This window comes from Budorcas taxicolor, chromosome X, assembly GCF_023091745.1.
Source record: "Budorcas taxicolor isolate Tak-1 chromosome X, Takin1.1, whole genome shotgun sequence".
NCBI lineage: Eukaryota > Metazoa > Chordata > Mammalia > Artiodactyla > Bovidae > Budorcas > Budorcas taxicolor.
Window position 1 is genome coordinate 120,982,462 of NC_068935.1, and position 16,883 is coordinate 120,999,344.

At 41.6% G+C, this 16,883-nt stretch overlaps 1 protein-coding gene across 2 annotated transcripts in view; it reads left to right on the plus strand.

Moving 5' to 3' along the window:
* The window catches only part of ACOT9 (acyl-CoA thioesterase 9), a 30,422-nt gene extending 24,110 nt beyond the window's left edge, over window positions 1-6,312 (plus strand). For both annotated transcript variants that reach the window (XM_052663310.1, XM_052663311.1), the window contains 7 exons: window positions 3,075-3,142; window positions 3,602-3,713; window positions 3,866-3,956; window positions 4,134-4,219; window positions 5,048-5,135; window positions 5,283-5,433; window positions 5,869-6,312. In XM_052663310.1, the coding sequence (XP_052519270.1) occupies window positions 3,075-3,142; window positions 3,602-3,713; window positions 3,866-3,956; window positions 4,134-4,219; window positions 5,048-5,135; window positions 5,283-5,433; window positions 5,869-5,957 (685 nt within the window). In that variant the 3' untranslated portion in view covers window positions 5,958-6,312. The remainder of the gene's footprint in view (window positions 1-3,074; window positions 3,143-3,601; window positions 3,714-3,865; window positions 3,957-4,133; window positions 4,220-5,047; window positions 5,136-5,282; window positions 5,434-5,868) is intronic.
* The last annotated feature ends 10,571 nt before the right edge of the window (window positions 6,313-16,883 follow it).

Consider the following 16,883-nt stretch of genomic DNA (forward strand, 5'->3'; position numbering starts at 1 on the left):
ACGCTCTTGGGGCTTCCCTGACGGTTCAGATGGTAAAGAATCTGTCTGCAATGAGGGAGACCTGGGTTTGATCCCTGGGTTGTAAAGATCCCCTGGAGGAGTGTATGGCAACCCAAGCCAGTATTTGTGCCTGGAGAATCCCCATGGACAGAGAGGCCTGATGGGCTACAGTCCATGGGGTCACAAAGAGTCAGACACAACTGAGCGACCAAGCACACATTATATGTTGTTATCATGTTTCTTTAAATAATTCCCCTTAAAACAATCCCCCTGGCACTTTCTGTCTTTTAAAACATTGACTTTTTAAACTTTTTACTGAAGTATAGTTGGTGTACAATACTGTGTTAGTTTCAGGTATACAGCAAAGTGATTCAGTTATGTATCTCTCTTTCTATATATATAGATAGACTTTTTCAGATTCTTTCCCTATATGATTATTATAAAATATTGACTATAATTCCTTGTATTATACAGTAGGTCCTTGCTGTTTATCTATTTTACATATAGTGATGTGTATATGTAAATCCCAAACTCCCAATTTATCTCCCCCCTTTCCCCTTTGGTAACCATAAGTTTGTGTTCTGTTTGTGAGTCTGTTTCTGTTTTGTAAATAAGTTTATTTGTATCTTTTTTTTAGATTCCACATATAAGGGATATCATATGATACTTGTCTTTGGCTTATTTCACTTAGTATGATAATCTCTGGGTCTCTCCATGTTGCTTCAGATGGCATTATTTCATTCTTTTTTATGGCTAAATAATATTTCATTCTATTGTTTTCCTGTTTCTTTGCACATCGTCTTTATCCATTCCTCTGTTGATGGATACTTAGGTTGCTTCCATGTCTTGGTTATTGTAAATAGTGCTGCAGTGAACATTGCAGTGAATGTATCTTTTTGGATTATGACTTTCTTTAGGTATATGCCCAGGAGTGGGATCATTGGATCATATGGTAGCTCTGTTGTTAGTGTTTTAAGGAACTTCCATACTGTTTTCCATAGTGGTTGCACCAGTTTACCTTCCTCCCAACAGTGTAGGAGGGTTCCTTTTTCTCCATACCCTTTCCAGTATTTACTATTTATAGACTTTTTGATGATGTCCATTCTGACCTGTGTGAGGTGATGACCTCATTGTAGTTTTGATTTGCATTTCTCTAATAATTAGCAATGTTGAGCATCTTTTCATGTGCCTTTTGGCCATCTGTGTGTCTTCTTTGGAGAAATGTTTATTTATATCTTCTGTCCATGTTTTGTTGTATTGTTTGTTTTGATATTGAGCTGTATGAACTGTTTGTATATTTGGAGATTAATCCTTTGTCAGTTGTATCATTTGCAAATATCTTCTCCCAGAATGTAGGTTGTCTTTTCATTTTGTTTATGGTTTCCTTTGCTGTGCGAAAGCTTTTAAATTTGATTCAGTTCAGTTCAGTTCAGTTGCTCAGTTGTGTCTGACTCCTTGCAGCCCCATGAACTGCAGCACGCCAGGCCTCCCTGTCCATCACCAACTCCTGGGGTTTACCCAGATGCACGTCCATTGAGTTGGTGATGCCATCTAACCATCTCATCCTCTGTCATCCCCTTCTCCTGCCTTCAATTTTTTCCAACGTCAGGGTCTTTTCAAATGAGTCAGCTCTTCACATCAGGTGGCCAAAATATTGGCGTTTCAGCTTCAGCATTAGTCCTTCCAATGAACACCCAGGACTGATCTCCTTTAGGATGGACTGGTTGGAGCTCCTTGCAGTCCAAGGGACTCTCAGGAGTCTTCTCCAACACCACAGTTCAAAAGCATCCATTCTTCGGCACTCAGCTTTCCTTATAGTCCAGCTCTCACATCCATACATGACTACTGGAAAAACCATAGCCTTGACTAGATGGACCTTTGTTGACAAAGTAATGTCCCTGCTTTTTAATATGCTGTCTAGGTTGGTCATAACTTTCCCAAGGAGTAAGCATTTTTTAATTTTGTGGCTGCAGTCACCATCTGCAGTGATTTTGGAGCCCAAAAAAATAAAGTCTGCCACTGTTTCCACTGTTTCCCCATCTATTTGCCATGAGGTGATGGGACCAGATGCCATGATCTTAGTTTTCTGAATGTTGAGCTTTAAGCCAACTTTTTCACTCTCCTCTTTCACTTTCATCAAGATGCTATTCAGTCCCTCTTCACTTTCTGCCTTAAGGGTGCTTAGGTCCCATTTGTGTCTTTTATTTTTTTTTGTTTTTATTTCCATTACTCTAGGAGACAGATCCAAAAAGATATTGCTTCTATTTATGTCAAAGAGTATCTTGCCTATATTTTCCTCTAGGAATTCTGTAGTACTTCACCTTACATTTAGGTCTTTAATCCATTTTGAGTTTATTTTTATGTATGGTATTAGAGAATGTTTTAATTTCACTTTTTTACATGTAGCTGTCCAGTTTTCCCAGCACCACTTATTGAAGAGACTGTCTTTTCTCCATGGATGATATATTCTTGCCTCCTTTGTGGTAGATTAATTAACCATAAGTGCATGGGTTTATTTCTGGGCTTTGTATACTGATCCATTGATCTATATGTCTGTTTTTGTGCCTGTACCATATGATTTTGATTACTGTAGCTTTGTAGTATGGTCTGAAGTTGAGAAGCCTGATTCCTCCAGCTCTGTTTTTCTTTCTCAGAATTGCTATGGTTAGTCAGAGTATTTTGTGTTTGCATACAAGTTTAAAATATTTTGTTCTGATCCTGTGAAAAATGCCATGGTAATTTGATAGGGATTGAATTGAATATGTTGATTGCCTTGAAAAGACATTAACATTTTTGGAGAGTCCAGGCCAGTTGTCTTACAGAATTTTTACAACCTGTTTTTGGCTATTTCCTTATAATTAGAGTCAGGTGAAACATTTTGACAAGTGGCCATATCCTTTTTTACAATGTGAACTTTCTAGTGTGCAGATCAGTCTGTCTAGAACGCTCCCCTGATTGTTCCAGAGCTCTTATGTGAAGCTGTCAGTAGCATTACCTAAAATGAAAATCGTCAGTTTTTTTTTTTTTTTTTTGGTAATGGCATGTCTTAAAATTTTTTTCTTTTTTCTCTTTAGTCCGGCCTTTGTAAATCCACTCATTCTTGAAAGCCCAGAGGAAGAAGAGCTCTTTCAACAGGGAGAATGTATGTTAATTTGTTCATAATAAGATAGAATTTAAAAAACATATTAACTCTGTTGTAGAGGAAATTAAGAGTATGTATGGACTCCTCATACCAGTCAAGTGTCCAAAGAGTCCATTCTTTGAACAATTTTATCGATCATACAATATTAAGTAATTTGTTTTTTCACTTTTGATGAAATGCGAGTTGTCTCTTAATGAAATAACTGCTGGTTGGGGCTGTAGGTCAAGGTGATTATAAGTGATCTCACACTGAGTTGATATGATTTCCATCTGAAAGCAAAAAAATCACTGGAAGTTTTATGTAGCCTCAGGAGCCTTCTCTGGGATAAATATACAATTTCCAGTGGGCTTTTCAAAATCTGGAAATACTGTGTTCTTAGGGTCCTAGGCAGCCCTGGACAGGAACCTTGTGCTGTAGTGTGACCCTTCTGATCATAGCTCTTATTGTCCCCTGTTGCAGTGAACAAGGGGAGAAGGGTCGCCTTCAGCTCCACGTCATTACTGAAAATGGCCCCCACTGCCGAGGAGAGGACAACCATACATGAGATGTTTCTTAACACGCTGGATCCAAAGTAAGTTAGGATGGTGAGATTTTGGGTTGGGAAAGTAGGCCTTCTCCAGAGCTACACTTGCTCGAACATATTGGGTGGTGGTTGGAAATATTTTACTTTTCCGCAGCAGAGCCATGGCATTGACAGGGTTTCCTCCACCTCCATTTGCACAGGACTATAAGTTTTCGAAGTCGGGTTTTGCCTGCTAATGCAGTGTGGATGGAGAATTCAAAACTCAAGAGCTTGGATATTTGCCACCCTCAGGTATTGGAACTTAGTGAAGAATCTTCTGAACAGGATAACTAGGACTCATGACACTCATCTCAGATTTGGCCTGCTTTTCAAGACTGTCCTCTGTTCTGTGGTATTGTTAATTCCTTATTCTGTAGATTTGGATAGTCACAAGCTTGTATTTATTAATATTTATCTTATGTCCTATAGGAGCGGAACATTTTCAACCGAATCTTTGGTGGTTTCCTTATGAGGAAAGCATATGAACTTGGATGGGCTACTGCTTGTAACTTTGGGTGAGTTAGATTTAAGGTAGTCTTAACTCCTGAGAAGCTGTTTATACTACCACACTCAGGGAAACATTTTGGACCAGTCTAAATGGGTTTGGTAATATATGGTGTTTTTAAATAAATGCTACACTGGTTTCAGATGGGTTTGTTTTTTATTTAAAATTTTTTATTGGAATGTAATTGCTTTACAATGTTGCATTGGTTTCTGCTGTACAATGACATCAATTAGCTATAAGTATACATATATTCCCTCCCTCTTAAGCCTCCCACTCCACTCCCCTTCTCTCCCTCTAGGTCATCAAGAGCAGAAAGCTGAGCTCCTTGTGTTATAAGCAGTTTCTTACTAGCTATTACTTTACATGTGGTAGTATATATATTGGAGAAGGAAATGGCAACTCACTCCAGTGTTCTTGCCTGGAGAATCCCAGGGACGGGGGAGCCTGGTGGCTGCAGTCCATGGGGTCGCACAGAGTCAGACACGACTGAAGTGACTTAGCAGCAGCAGTATATATATGTCAGTGCTACTCTTCCAGTTTGTCCCAAACTCTCCTTCCCCCGATCTTCATTTTAGAAGTTTCTTGCTCTGATGCTGTCAGTTAGTACATTAAAGACCCGCTGAGAAAAAGGGGTGATGACATGCAGCAGGGAAAAGATGATTTTGGCATTGCTCTGATCACAGTGTCATCTCTTACCATTCCTTACTGGTGTGATTATTTCCTCCTCCTCTAGGTTTATTCTTTGATCTTTTAAAGTTTGCTTTAGAGAATTATTAGGGAAAAACTAGAGATCAGTTGAATTTTGCAGTTGACCCCATGTATTATGTTTCCCCGATAGTGGTTCCCGACCGTTTATAGTTGCCGTGGATGATATCATGTTTCAGAAACCTGTTGAGGTGGGATCATTGCTGTTTCTTTCTGCACAGGTAGGTATGTGATGAGACAGGGAAATATAATCTTTTATTATTTGGGCATAAAAGAGAGGCTTTTGTATTCTAAAGCCACCATTTGTCTTATGACTGCTTTCTTCCCCCTTCCTGATGCAACTAACTATCATGTCCCTAATCACTTAGGTCTGCTTTACTCAGGGGAATTACATTCAAGTCAGAGTTCACAGTGAGGTGGCCTCTCTTCAGGATAAAGAGCATATGACCACCAATGTCTTTCATTTCACGTTCATGTCAGAAAAGGAAGTGCCCTTGGTTTTCCCTAGAACATATGGAGGTAAGTGACGATGACTGCTTGTCCCTAACAAGGGTAACTTTCAAAGATAGTTTTCTCCTTTTAGGTTGTTGTAAGAAGTACTCTGATGCCCATCTGCCCGAGTGCATGTCTTTAAGGGATTGTGCTTTTGAGATTCTGCAGCCCTGAATGTCAGGGTGCCTCATGGTCCTCGGGTGGCCATTGCTGTTCTGCCTGCCTGGCCATTGTCTGAAGGGCCGGTGCCAGTGCAAGCAGCCACTGGTGGTTAGGACTGGTCCTGCCAGGGCTGGAGTTGAGGCCCACTCCCTGGGGTATGTGGCCCGTTCTCTGGCCCAGCATTGCATGCCTGGTGTCAAGTTTGCATTCCCATTGCTATCCCAGGGTTCCCAGGTGGTCTTGTGTTTGTACAATAATTTTCTTAGGTTTCTCCAGGGCTCTGTCTCTCTTGTGTTCCAGAGTCCATGTTGTATTTAGATGGGCAGCGGCATTTCAAATCTATGAGTGCACCAGTGACCCTGAAAAGGCACTACGTGGTCGAGCCCTAGGAAGACTGCACTTGTTGAAGACCAGCACCCCTCAGTGACACAGTGCCGGATGAAGGCCTAAGCGAGTGTATCGGTTTTAGTGTTTATTCTCATCTTTCATGGAGATGAAGGATATATTCGGCTTTTAGGATGGTCAGAAAAGAGGAATGAGAAATGGCTGGGTGGGGCAGAGGGAGAAAGAATTATTGAATAATAAATACTTTTAAGAATTTAAATTGTGAAGCTGCCATGTTGCCTCCTGTCTGTCCAGGAAATGAGGGCAGAATGCCTTTTTATGTGGCTGGACACACTCTTTTTTTTACACATATTGCAACTATCAGTCTGCATGGTTTCCTGCCCAGGCATTTGGAGGGCATTTGTTAAACCTGACCTGAAGTGCAGTTCCTGTATGTTGTTTAAATCCTATGTACCCTATGTGATTCCTTTGTAATTTTACCTCTTTCTATTTCCCAGCTTTTGTTGTTAGCAGAGGACAGATGAAAAGTTGAAGTGAAGGGATTCAACAAAAGACACAGCATTTGTAAGAATCTGTGGGACACTTTAGATCGGAAACCATACCAAGAGGAGGAGTTCACAGATGGTCTAGGTCAGGAGATGCAGGACCAAATGTTCCTTCTTCCACTCACCTGACAGCTCTTCAGTACACTCTGCTAGGGGTTAGGAATCTTCTATCTGATGACAAAATATGAACAGTAATGGTAATAGCAGCTGCTTGTGCTTCTGGAGCTTGCTCTGTGGTAGATAGGCATTCTGTGAAGTGCGTGATGTGTATCAGCCCATTTGCTGCTTTCACTGACACTGAGGTAGGCTGTGTAACCTGCTCATTGGGTTTGGGCGCTCAGAAATCTGAAGCACAGAGAGGTTAATAACCTACTCAGGCTCCTTCAGCTGGTCGATGGTGCTGCTGGGATTCATAACCAGGTAGTGTCGGGCAGGGTACTGCTTTCTGGGAATGTAGCAAGGGAGGTTATGCCCAGTATCACAGAGCCACCTCGGAACCCAAAGGGATGTATTCCCATGAGTCTGCGGCCAAGACCCAGTTTCTTCTTTGATGTGAAGTTGATCAAGTACAGAAGAGAGAAAACCATGCTGCACAGAGGGGGAAAAAGTCACCTCTGAAAAGATGTTCCCAGGAAATAAAAAGTGTGGGTTCCAGAATGGCTGTCACAAACTTGGCTCTCTGCCTCTGAATCAGCTGTAGTACTTTTTTTTAAAAATTCTATTAATGTTTATTGAAACCACAGTTACATGAATGAGTACTTCTGGCATAAATAGTCATGGGAACAAACAACTGCTCTGGAGGTGGGCAGTTGGACTCATGGCACCCAGTGTGTGCCACATTGTAAGCTTGCTTGCATCTGCCTTCCTTCCCCTGCCCCCGGCCCCCTGAGCTGTATTATCAATACTACCATCCTGAGTTTCACCTGGCCCTTCAGTCCTGCATTTTGCAGATCTGCCTATAACCTGGTGGGGTCCCTGAGCTGCCTGGTGGGAAGAAGGGACAGCCCTGCGAAGTTGTCTGAATGTGTTAATAAGCAGAGTTCAGTTGAGAGACCCACTGCATGCTGATATATAGATTGTACATTATGCATTTAACCGCTTATTGCTGTACATGGAAGCTTTTGCAAGAAGTTTTCTTCCTGTTGTGAGAAATGTTGCAGTTAATATCCTAAAGCTAAAACATTTAATTCTTAAGTTGTTTTCTTTGGAAAATTGTTGATAAGTGATCTGTATGTCAAAATAGCATGCACAAGACTTTTAATATGTATTTCAAGTAATTCTCGAGCAGTTGTACACATTCATTTAACTTATTAGCAATTTTCCTGAATTTGGCTGAATTTTAACCTTTACTTTTATTTTTTTTAAAGATTTTTTTTGATGGGGACCATTTTTAAAGTCTTTATTCAATTTGTTACAATATTGCTTCTGTTGTTTTTTATGTTTTGTTTTTTTGGCTACTCGGCATGTGGGAATCTTAGCTCCCCAACTAGGGATCAAACATGCACCCCTGTTTTGGAAGGTGAAGTTTCAACCACTAGACCACCAGGGAAGTCCCTATCCTTTAGTTTTAAAAACATCTTTCCATTTCTATAGGTGAAAAATGACATTTGTTAATTGCTTTCTTTGAATTCTACTGAGATTGAACTTTTAAGTATCGTTTTTTTTTTCAGTTAAATAACGAGTAATTTTGGATATCAGATTTTAAGTCAAATTATGTTGTCTACCAATAACATTTTTAATATAAGAGCTAGAGATTTTTATTTTTAATACAGGACTTTAAGAAGATGTGATGAAGCAAACTCTGAAGGATACACCATAGGTTCTTGGTGTTCAGTGTTTTGTCCCTCTTCTGTAAGGAATGGCGGACTTTCAGCCAGGACCAGCCCTGCTGCTGGTCTAGCGCAGAACTTCCTAAAATGGGTGGGGCATAGTTTTATATTGACTAGTCCATGTGCCCCATTTTACATCAGGCATTATTACCATGTTCTTACTTTTTGCTCAGGTAGTTCTTCACTGGGAAGTCGTCAAGGATGATGTCTTTATTTTTAGTTTTCTTAAGAGTTCACTTCACATTAGTGTGCTCTGCACTGGGTTGTGTCTGTCCACATGAGGCTGTGGCTCCATTTCTCGTGGTAACCAGACTGTTCTATGTGGCTATGTGTTCCCTTTGCTACCTGCATTCTCTGTATCTTCTGCTCTTTCTCCTCTCTGGGAATAGAGTCAGTAACTTGATTCCTGAAGAACTGAAGGTTGCCCTCCACCCAGGAAATTCACCATTTTATTTTTCGTTTCTGAGTTTGGGCAGAGAAAAAGACTTGTCATCTTTCAAAAGACACATTTGATTTTGTGGCATGGCTGGGCTCATCTGGGAGGTTCTTTTGCTCTTTGTGGTGTTGGCTGGCATCACTCAGGCAGCTGTGTTCAATCAGGAGCTCATCTGAGGCTAGAACAGCTGGCCCATCAGCTGGGGCTGTTGGAATGGGTGGGGGCCAGTCAGGCCTCTCTGAACAGACTAGTTGAATTTCTTATATGGTGTCTTATGGGCTCCATGAGCAACCAACCAGATTGCTAGCTCCTAACTGTGTCATCATCCTGCCTCTCAAAGTTATTTCTGTGAAGAGTGATCATGGTGTTATGGAAATTCCAAAAGTGAGCACTGGAAAGAAGCTACCAGTTGAATAATTGAGAGGTCGCTGGTAAGAAAAAAAATGGTTTCAAAAAGCAGTGGTGTCTAGGGCTGGGTGGAATGAGGCTGAGTAATTCCAAGCATCCAACTCTCTTTTCTGGGTGAAGTCCTTGAACTCTGGTGAGATGCTCTTTGATAAACATTTTATGTGTTTATATTATAGACAGTTTAGTACAATTTATGAGATTTTATAAAATTTCCTATAAATATTTTATTTACAAGAAACATTGGGAGGCACTGCATCAGATACCCCTCCTCTGGTAGTTTATAATGCGTATTAACTTATATAAGACTTTGAAAAATAGGGCCATTTAGAACAGCTCTTTAACTTTTTAAATCAGCCTTTGTGAAACTTATTTGATTGAAGACTTTGTTGTCATTGTTAATACCTATGACTAAATGGAACATATTAGGTGTTTTAATAGTTTTTACAAAGCCATGATTATACTCTGTATTTTTTAACCTGAAAAGGCGTATGTATATTGTCCAAGGGGGAAAATATGCCCTATTTTGCTATGGAGAATCAAGTATTAGTATTATGTTTCTTAACAAATTTATTTATTTTTATAATTTTTGTGTTTTTTTTTAACACCAAAAACATTTTGTATTGGGATATAGCCAATTAACAGTGTTTTGGTACTTTCAGGTGAACAGCAAAGGGACTCAGCCATACAGACACATGTATCTTAAAAACAAATTTAGAGCAGCATTTTAGATCTGACTGACTTTATCACTTTCCAGTGTTGGCAGTATTGCTTTTTTTTAATGTTTACTTATTTAGTCTATTTTGATTTTTGGCCTCGCCACATGACTAGCAGGATCTTAGTTCCCTAACCAGGGATTGAATCCATGCCCTCGGCAATGAAAACAGGGAGTCCTAACCATTGGACCCACAGGGAATTCCCAGTCTTGGTTATAAGTTTTTTATCTTGAAAGTGAAAGTCAGTCATGTCTGACTCTTTGTGACCCCATGGACTAAACAGTCCATGGAATTCTCTAGGCCAGAATACTGGAGTGGGTAGGCTTTCCCTTCTCCAGGGGATCTTCCCAACCCAGGGGTTGAACCTAGGTCTCCCTCATTGCAGGCAGATTCTTTACCAGCTGAGCAGGAGTGTAATTTCTTGCTGTCACTGCTGATATTTTATAAAACATTAACACATAACAGTGCATTTAACTTAAAATTCTGAGTAGCTCAGCTGGTAAAGAACCCTGGTTCGATTCCTGGGTTGGGATGATCTTTCGGAGAAGGGATAGGCTACCCATTCCAGTATTTTTGGACTTCCCTGGTGGCTCAGACCGTGAAGAATCCATCTGCAATGTGGGAAACCTGGGTTCGATCCCTGGGTTGGGAAGATCCTGTGGAGGAGGGCATGACCACCCACTCCAGTATTCTTGCCTGAAGAATTCCCATGGACAGAGGAGCCTGGCGGACTACTGTCCATGGGGTCACAGAGTCAGACATTACTGAGAGACTAAGCATGCATACACACAATCTTCTAGCATTATGCCCCGTTTATAGATGTGAAGAGGAAGGCAGAGGGAAATACATTAGGAAGCTGGTGAAGGTTAGTTTGTAAGATATTTGCGTCCATTCTGATACAGAGAATACAAGTTTGTTATTCAATTTCTGTACAAGAGCCTCAGGCTCAAATTCAATGATGTATGCTTTAATGGGAAAACATTTGGAAATAGTTGCCAGTTGTTTACGGGCCTCTGCAGTGGCTGAGTGGAGAAGGCAATGGCACCCCACTCCAGTACTCTTGCGTGGAAAATCACATGGACGGAGGAGCCTGGTAGGCTGCAGTCCATGGGGTCGAGAAGAGTTGGACATGACTTAAGCAACTTCACTTTCACTTTTCACTTTCATGCATTGGAGAAGGAAATGGCAACCCACTCCAGTGTTCTTGCCTGGAGAATCCCAAGGATGGGGGAGCCTGGTGGGCTGCTGTCTTATGGGGTCACACAGAGTCGGACACGACTGAAGTGACTTAGCAGCAGCATCAGCAGCAGTAGCTGAGTGGTGAAGAAGCTGCCTGCTAAGCTGGAGACATGGGTTTGATCCCTGGGGCAGGAACATGCCCTGGAGGAGGAACTAACAACCCACTCCAGTATTCTTGCCTGGGAAATCCCATGGACAGAGGAGCCTGGTGGGCTACTGTCCATGGGGTCACAAAGAGTCAGACACGACTAAGCATGCATGCATGGATTCTTTATTTGGTTATATAGAATCCCATGGCAACTTGTATTAACATATTAATACTAATGTGCAGTGTGGCAAAATATCAGTCACAAGATGTAATCATCATAAAATTTTTATATACGGCTAACACTTACTGGATTCTTAGCACTGTGTTGCTGCTGCTACTGCTGCTAAGTCACTTCAGTCGTGTCCGACTCTTCGCGACCCCATGGACTGCAGCCTACCAGGCTCCTCCGTCCATGGGATTTTCCAGGCAAGAGTACTGGAGTGGGTTGCCATTGCATTCTCCGTAGCACTGTGCTAATGGCATCAAAATGTATTTTCTCACTTAATCCTTACAATCAGCTTTTGAGGTCAACACCATTATTACCCACTTTTTCAGATGAGGAAAGCGAGACATAGGAAACTAACTTGCCACAGCTTATCTTGTAACTGTATAGAGGTAGGAGTAGTTGCTGTAGACCCACACTATGTCTAGAAGCTTTACCACATAACATTTCTCAGCTAGTGTGATAGTTAACTTGTGATTTATATATATGTAAATATGCATTGGAATATAATTGGACCTCAACCATAAGTACTCTTGCCTGGAAAATCCCAAGGGCGGAGGAGCCTGGTAGGTTGCAGTCCATGGGATCGCGAAGAGTCGGACATGACTGAGCGACTTCCCTTTCACTTTTCACTTTCATGCATTGGAGAAGGAAATGGCAACCCACTCCACTGTTCCCAGGGATGGGGTAGCCTGGTGGGCTGCCTGTCTATGGGGTCGCACAGAGTCGGACACGACTGAAGTGACTTAGCAGCAGCAGCAGCAGCAACCATAAGAGATGAGGATGGTTGGCTTATTTGGGACATTTACAAGAAGTATTTAGTTTTGGCTGTGCTGGGTCTTCATTGCTGAGCAGGCTTTTCTCTAGTTGCAGCGAGCCGTGGCTACTCTCTAGTTGGAGTGCACGGGCTTCTCTTGCTGAGGAGAATGGGCTCTAGGATGTGTGGGCTTCAGTAGTTGTGGTTCCTGTTCTCTAGAGTACAGGCTGAGTAGTTGTGGTGCACGGAATTAGTTGCTTTGTGGCATGAGAGATCTTGGATCAGCGATCAGACCCATGTCCTCTGCATTGGCAGGTGGATTCTTTATAACCGAGCCCCCGGGCATTTAACTTGCTCTTAGAGACAAACTTTTGGTACAGTTGTGATTGACTCTCCAAAGTGACTTGTGAATGTTTTCTCTCCCTCCCTTGGCAACAAATAATGAACTATTTTAAATGAAGTGAAGTGAAGTTGCTTAGTCGTGTCCAACTCTTTGCGACCCCATGGACTGTAGCCTAGCAGGCTCCTCAATCCATGGGATTCTCCAGGCAAGAATACTGGAGTGGGTTGCCATTTCCTTCTCCAGGGAATAGTAAAGAGAGATTAAAAATAGGGATTTGGCAAGTTCAAAAATGGATTTAAGGACCCTTGAAGAGTCACTGTTTCTAGATAAAACTGTTGTATCATGGGATTATTTTGGTCTAAGGGGTCAATCTGAGGTGGATTTGGTGTCCTTCGGTCCAGTGGGGGGTTTCAGGCAGGCAGTGTGATGTGGGAGGAGGGATTCTGGCCCAAGTGTCCATACCTATGCATTCTTGCCTGTGTCTGCAACCAGTCTGTTCAGAGGATAGGTTGGGGGGTGATTCATCTTTTTGGGTTCTGTTTCCTTCTCCATAAAAGGAGAGGCAGTTTTCTCATCCACAGTTTCCTGATTTAGGCCTATTTTTCTCCACTTGGTTAATGCCTGTACTGCACATAATGTAAAAAATCAAGTTCCATTTAAGATGTGTAAGCTAAAAAAAATGGAGCTTCAGAATAAACCAAGACCTTCTCAAAACCATTCAGTAAGCCAGAGGCATTGATAAAGTAATACCTCAGAGAAAGGATTATAGTAAATGAAAGAAAGGATAGGATATTTTTATTTCTGTGTCACGGAAATTATGTACCTTTAATAGAGGGAATAGTATGACTAAAACAAATGAACAAAACCATAATGGAAGGAAAATTACATAAGACAAAGTATTGCTATGCCAGGCCTTTATTGTATCCTGATTTTATTTGTATATACACACATATTTCAGTTCAGTTCAGTCACTCAGTTGTGTCCAACTCTTGGCGACCCCATGGACTGCAGCACACCAGGCTTCCCTGTCCATCACCAACTTCTAGAACTTGCTCAAACTCATATCCATCAAGTCGGTGATGCCATCCAACCATCTTATCTTCTGTCGTCCCCTTCTCCTGCTTTCAGTCTTTCCCAGCATCAGGGTCTTTTCCAATGAGTCAATTCTTTGCATCAGGTGGCCCAAGTATTGGAGTTTCAGCTTCAGCATCAGCCCTTCCAATGAATATCCAGGACTGATTTCCTTTAGGATTGACTGGTTTGATCTATATTATATATATATGCATTTGTTAAAAAAGTGACCCATTAATAGGTCATGTAATTTAGTGGGTTGTAGCCAACATTACAAAAGTAAAAGGCTGCGTCACACATAGTAACAGTTCATATGAAACTTGCTATATATGTGCATGGTGCACACACACACATGGTTGTGCTAGGTCACGGTGTAAAATGTACCTAACTGGGTCATGGTCATTGATGGGAGGGATACTCAGTACAGATTAAGATGCTTCCTTGAGTTGTACTTAGTTTGCAATTGGTCTGAATTTTAAGGTTTTTTTTCTTGTGTGTGCTAGTCACTTAGTCATGTCCAACTGTTCGCGATCCCATGGACTGTAGCCCGCTAGGCTCCTCTGTCCAAGGAATTCTCCAGGCACGAATACTGGCTGCTGCTGCTGGTGCTAAGTCGCTTCAGTCGTGTCCGACTGTGTGAGACCCCATAGATGGCAGCCCACCAGGCTCCCCCGTCCCGGGGATTCTCCAGGCAAGAACACTGGAGTGGGTTGCCATTTCCTTCTCCAATGCATGAAAGAGAAAAGTGAAAGTGAAGTCGCTCAGTCATGTCTGACTCTTAGTGACCCCATGGACTGCAGCCCACCAGGCTCCTCCATCCATGGGATTTTCCACGCAAGAGTACTGGAGTAGGGTGCCATTCCGTTCTCCAGGGGATCTTCCTGACCCAGGGATCAAACCTCTGTCTCCTGCATTGGAGGCGGATTCTTTACTGTCTGAGCCACAGGGATACTCTTTTTTTTCCTTAGACTGGTTAAAAAACAAAAATCGAGGACTTCCCTGGTGGTCCAGTGGTTCAGACTTCACACTTTCAGTGTAGGGGGTGCTTTGATCCCTGTTAGGAAACGATCCCACATGCTGTGCTGCCGGCCAAGTAAAAGACAAAAGCCTTCCGAAAACCGAAAATCGTTTGGGTTAGTTGTTGCTCTGAATAGTTTATCCCGAAAGGGGGTGGGGTGGGGAGCTTGGGCGGAAACCTCGGGACAGGGGGGCTTTTGGTGTGCTGGGCGCCATCTCGTGGCCTTTGGGTTACAGTGCAACGTAACTCCCTTTGATAGAGAACGTGCGAATCCTTTTTCTGATGTCCTGGCTGAGCTGTACAAATGGCCAGAGCTTGAAGTTAAACCCAAGTCTGAAGATTCAGGTCTTACCTTCGTTTATCCTTGTCCACACACTCGACCCGTAATTCTAGCCAGTCATGAGAGAGGGTGATCATGAGACCCGCCACTGCTTAGTCTCCCGAGGTTGGGTCACATGTACTGCCTTTTAGAATAAGGACAGTATACTGGCAGTGGATTCCGCTTTCAGTGGAGGAAGAGGAAACGGGCTTACACTTCCCCTCCTCTGTGATGCCTTCTCTCATCCCTATCTTCCCTTGTTGTTGTTCATGTTGGCCTTGGAGCCAACACAAGTGTCAGCATTTTTAGCATTTATTCTGCTTTTTCACTGATTTATTCACTGATTGATTTTTTACATGCTTATTTGGGAAACGGCTTCTTGAGGGAAGGAATTGTGCCATATCTTTTTATTCATATTATGTAGCAAAGTACCTTGTGCGTATGCAGGTCATAAATAATTTCCATGTGAATGGATGCATGATTTAGGTGAATTTGGATATTTGACTTGGCTTTTTAACTTGTTAATTTAAAAAATTATAGGCTTAAGCCTCAGTATGGTGAATCTTTAAAAGAGTTTTTTAAGGAATTTACCTAAGTGTGCAATATTATGCACAAATTATGTTAACAGTGGAACTCTTAAAAGTTGCTTTGCAGCACTTTTAAAGACAATATTCAAAAGCAAGTTAGAAAATATCTGATCTTTCTATAGAAAGTTGGGTACAGTATATAACTGCAGGAAACCCACTGCCCGTTTGTAAGTTGTAGAACCCAAAATGTATGGAAATATTTGATGTTTTCAGCAAAAGAAAATATGGTCCAAATTAAATTTTCCAGAGATATGTTAAAAAAAGAAGGTTGCTTTGCTATCTTGGACTAAATACATAGTATTTTACTATACTATGATAAAATTTTTATTTCCTTTTAAAGGCTAAGTAAAAAATTTAATGATTTTATAGAAGTGTGTATGCATATATATATGCATATGTGCATGCATATGTATATATGAATATGTGTATGCATATGTATATATGCATATGTGTATGCATATGTATACATATGCATATGTATGTATACATACAAACATATTAGTATTTATACACCCCCACCACGACTGGCATGGAGACCTTTATGGAGCTATTTGTGTGCAGTATATGTTTTTACATTCACGTTGATACCTGTATTCAGAGATATTTTAGTGACATAATTCATAGGTAACAAAGTACAAGAATGCATTCCATAACATCACATGGGGAGGGTAAGGTACAAAAATATCATTAATAAAAGTGGTTAATATAGAACCTGGAAGTCTACTGACAGATGCCAAGTTTTACTATGTTGGATTAGATGTATCCTTGGATATGGAAGAAATGATGGGAATGAGGAATGATTCCTTGCATGAGCTTCTGGGGACTAAGAAATTGCTGAGAGGGCAGGCCACCATGAGCACTTCAGAGGTCAGAACACTGGCTAGGCTCAACTGGGGAATAGCCAACAGATCAGAGATTTGAGGGAGAAGCAGGGAATTACAGATGTTATTCATAAATATATATATATATATATATGTATGTTGTTCATATATGTGGTGTATGAAAAAAGTGAAAGTGTTAATTGCTCAGTTGTGTCTCTTTTGAGATCTCCACGGACTGTAGCCTGCCAGGTTCCTCGGTCCATGGAATCCTCCAGGCAAGAATACTGGAGTGGGTAGCCATTTCCTTCTTCAGGGGATCTTTCCAACCCAGGGATCAAACCTGGGTCTCCTGCATTACAGGTGGATTCTTGACCACTGCGCCACCTGGGAAGCCCTAGATGACCTATGTGCTTGCATGTGTGCTAAGTTGCTTCAGTCGTGTCTGACTTTGTGACTCCATGGACTGTGAACCACCAGGTTCCTCGGTCTGTGGGATTCTACAGGCAAGAATACTGGAGTGGGTTGCCATGCCCTTTCCCAGGGGATCTTTCTGACTCGGGGATTGAACCTGCA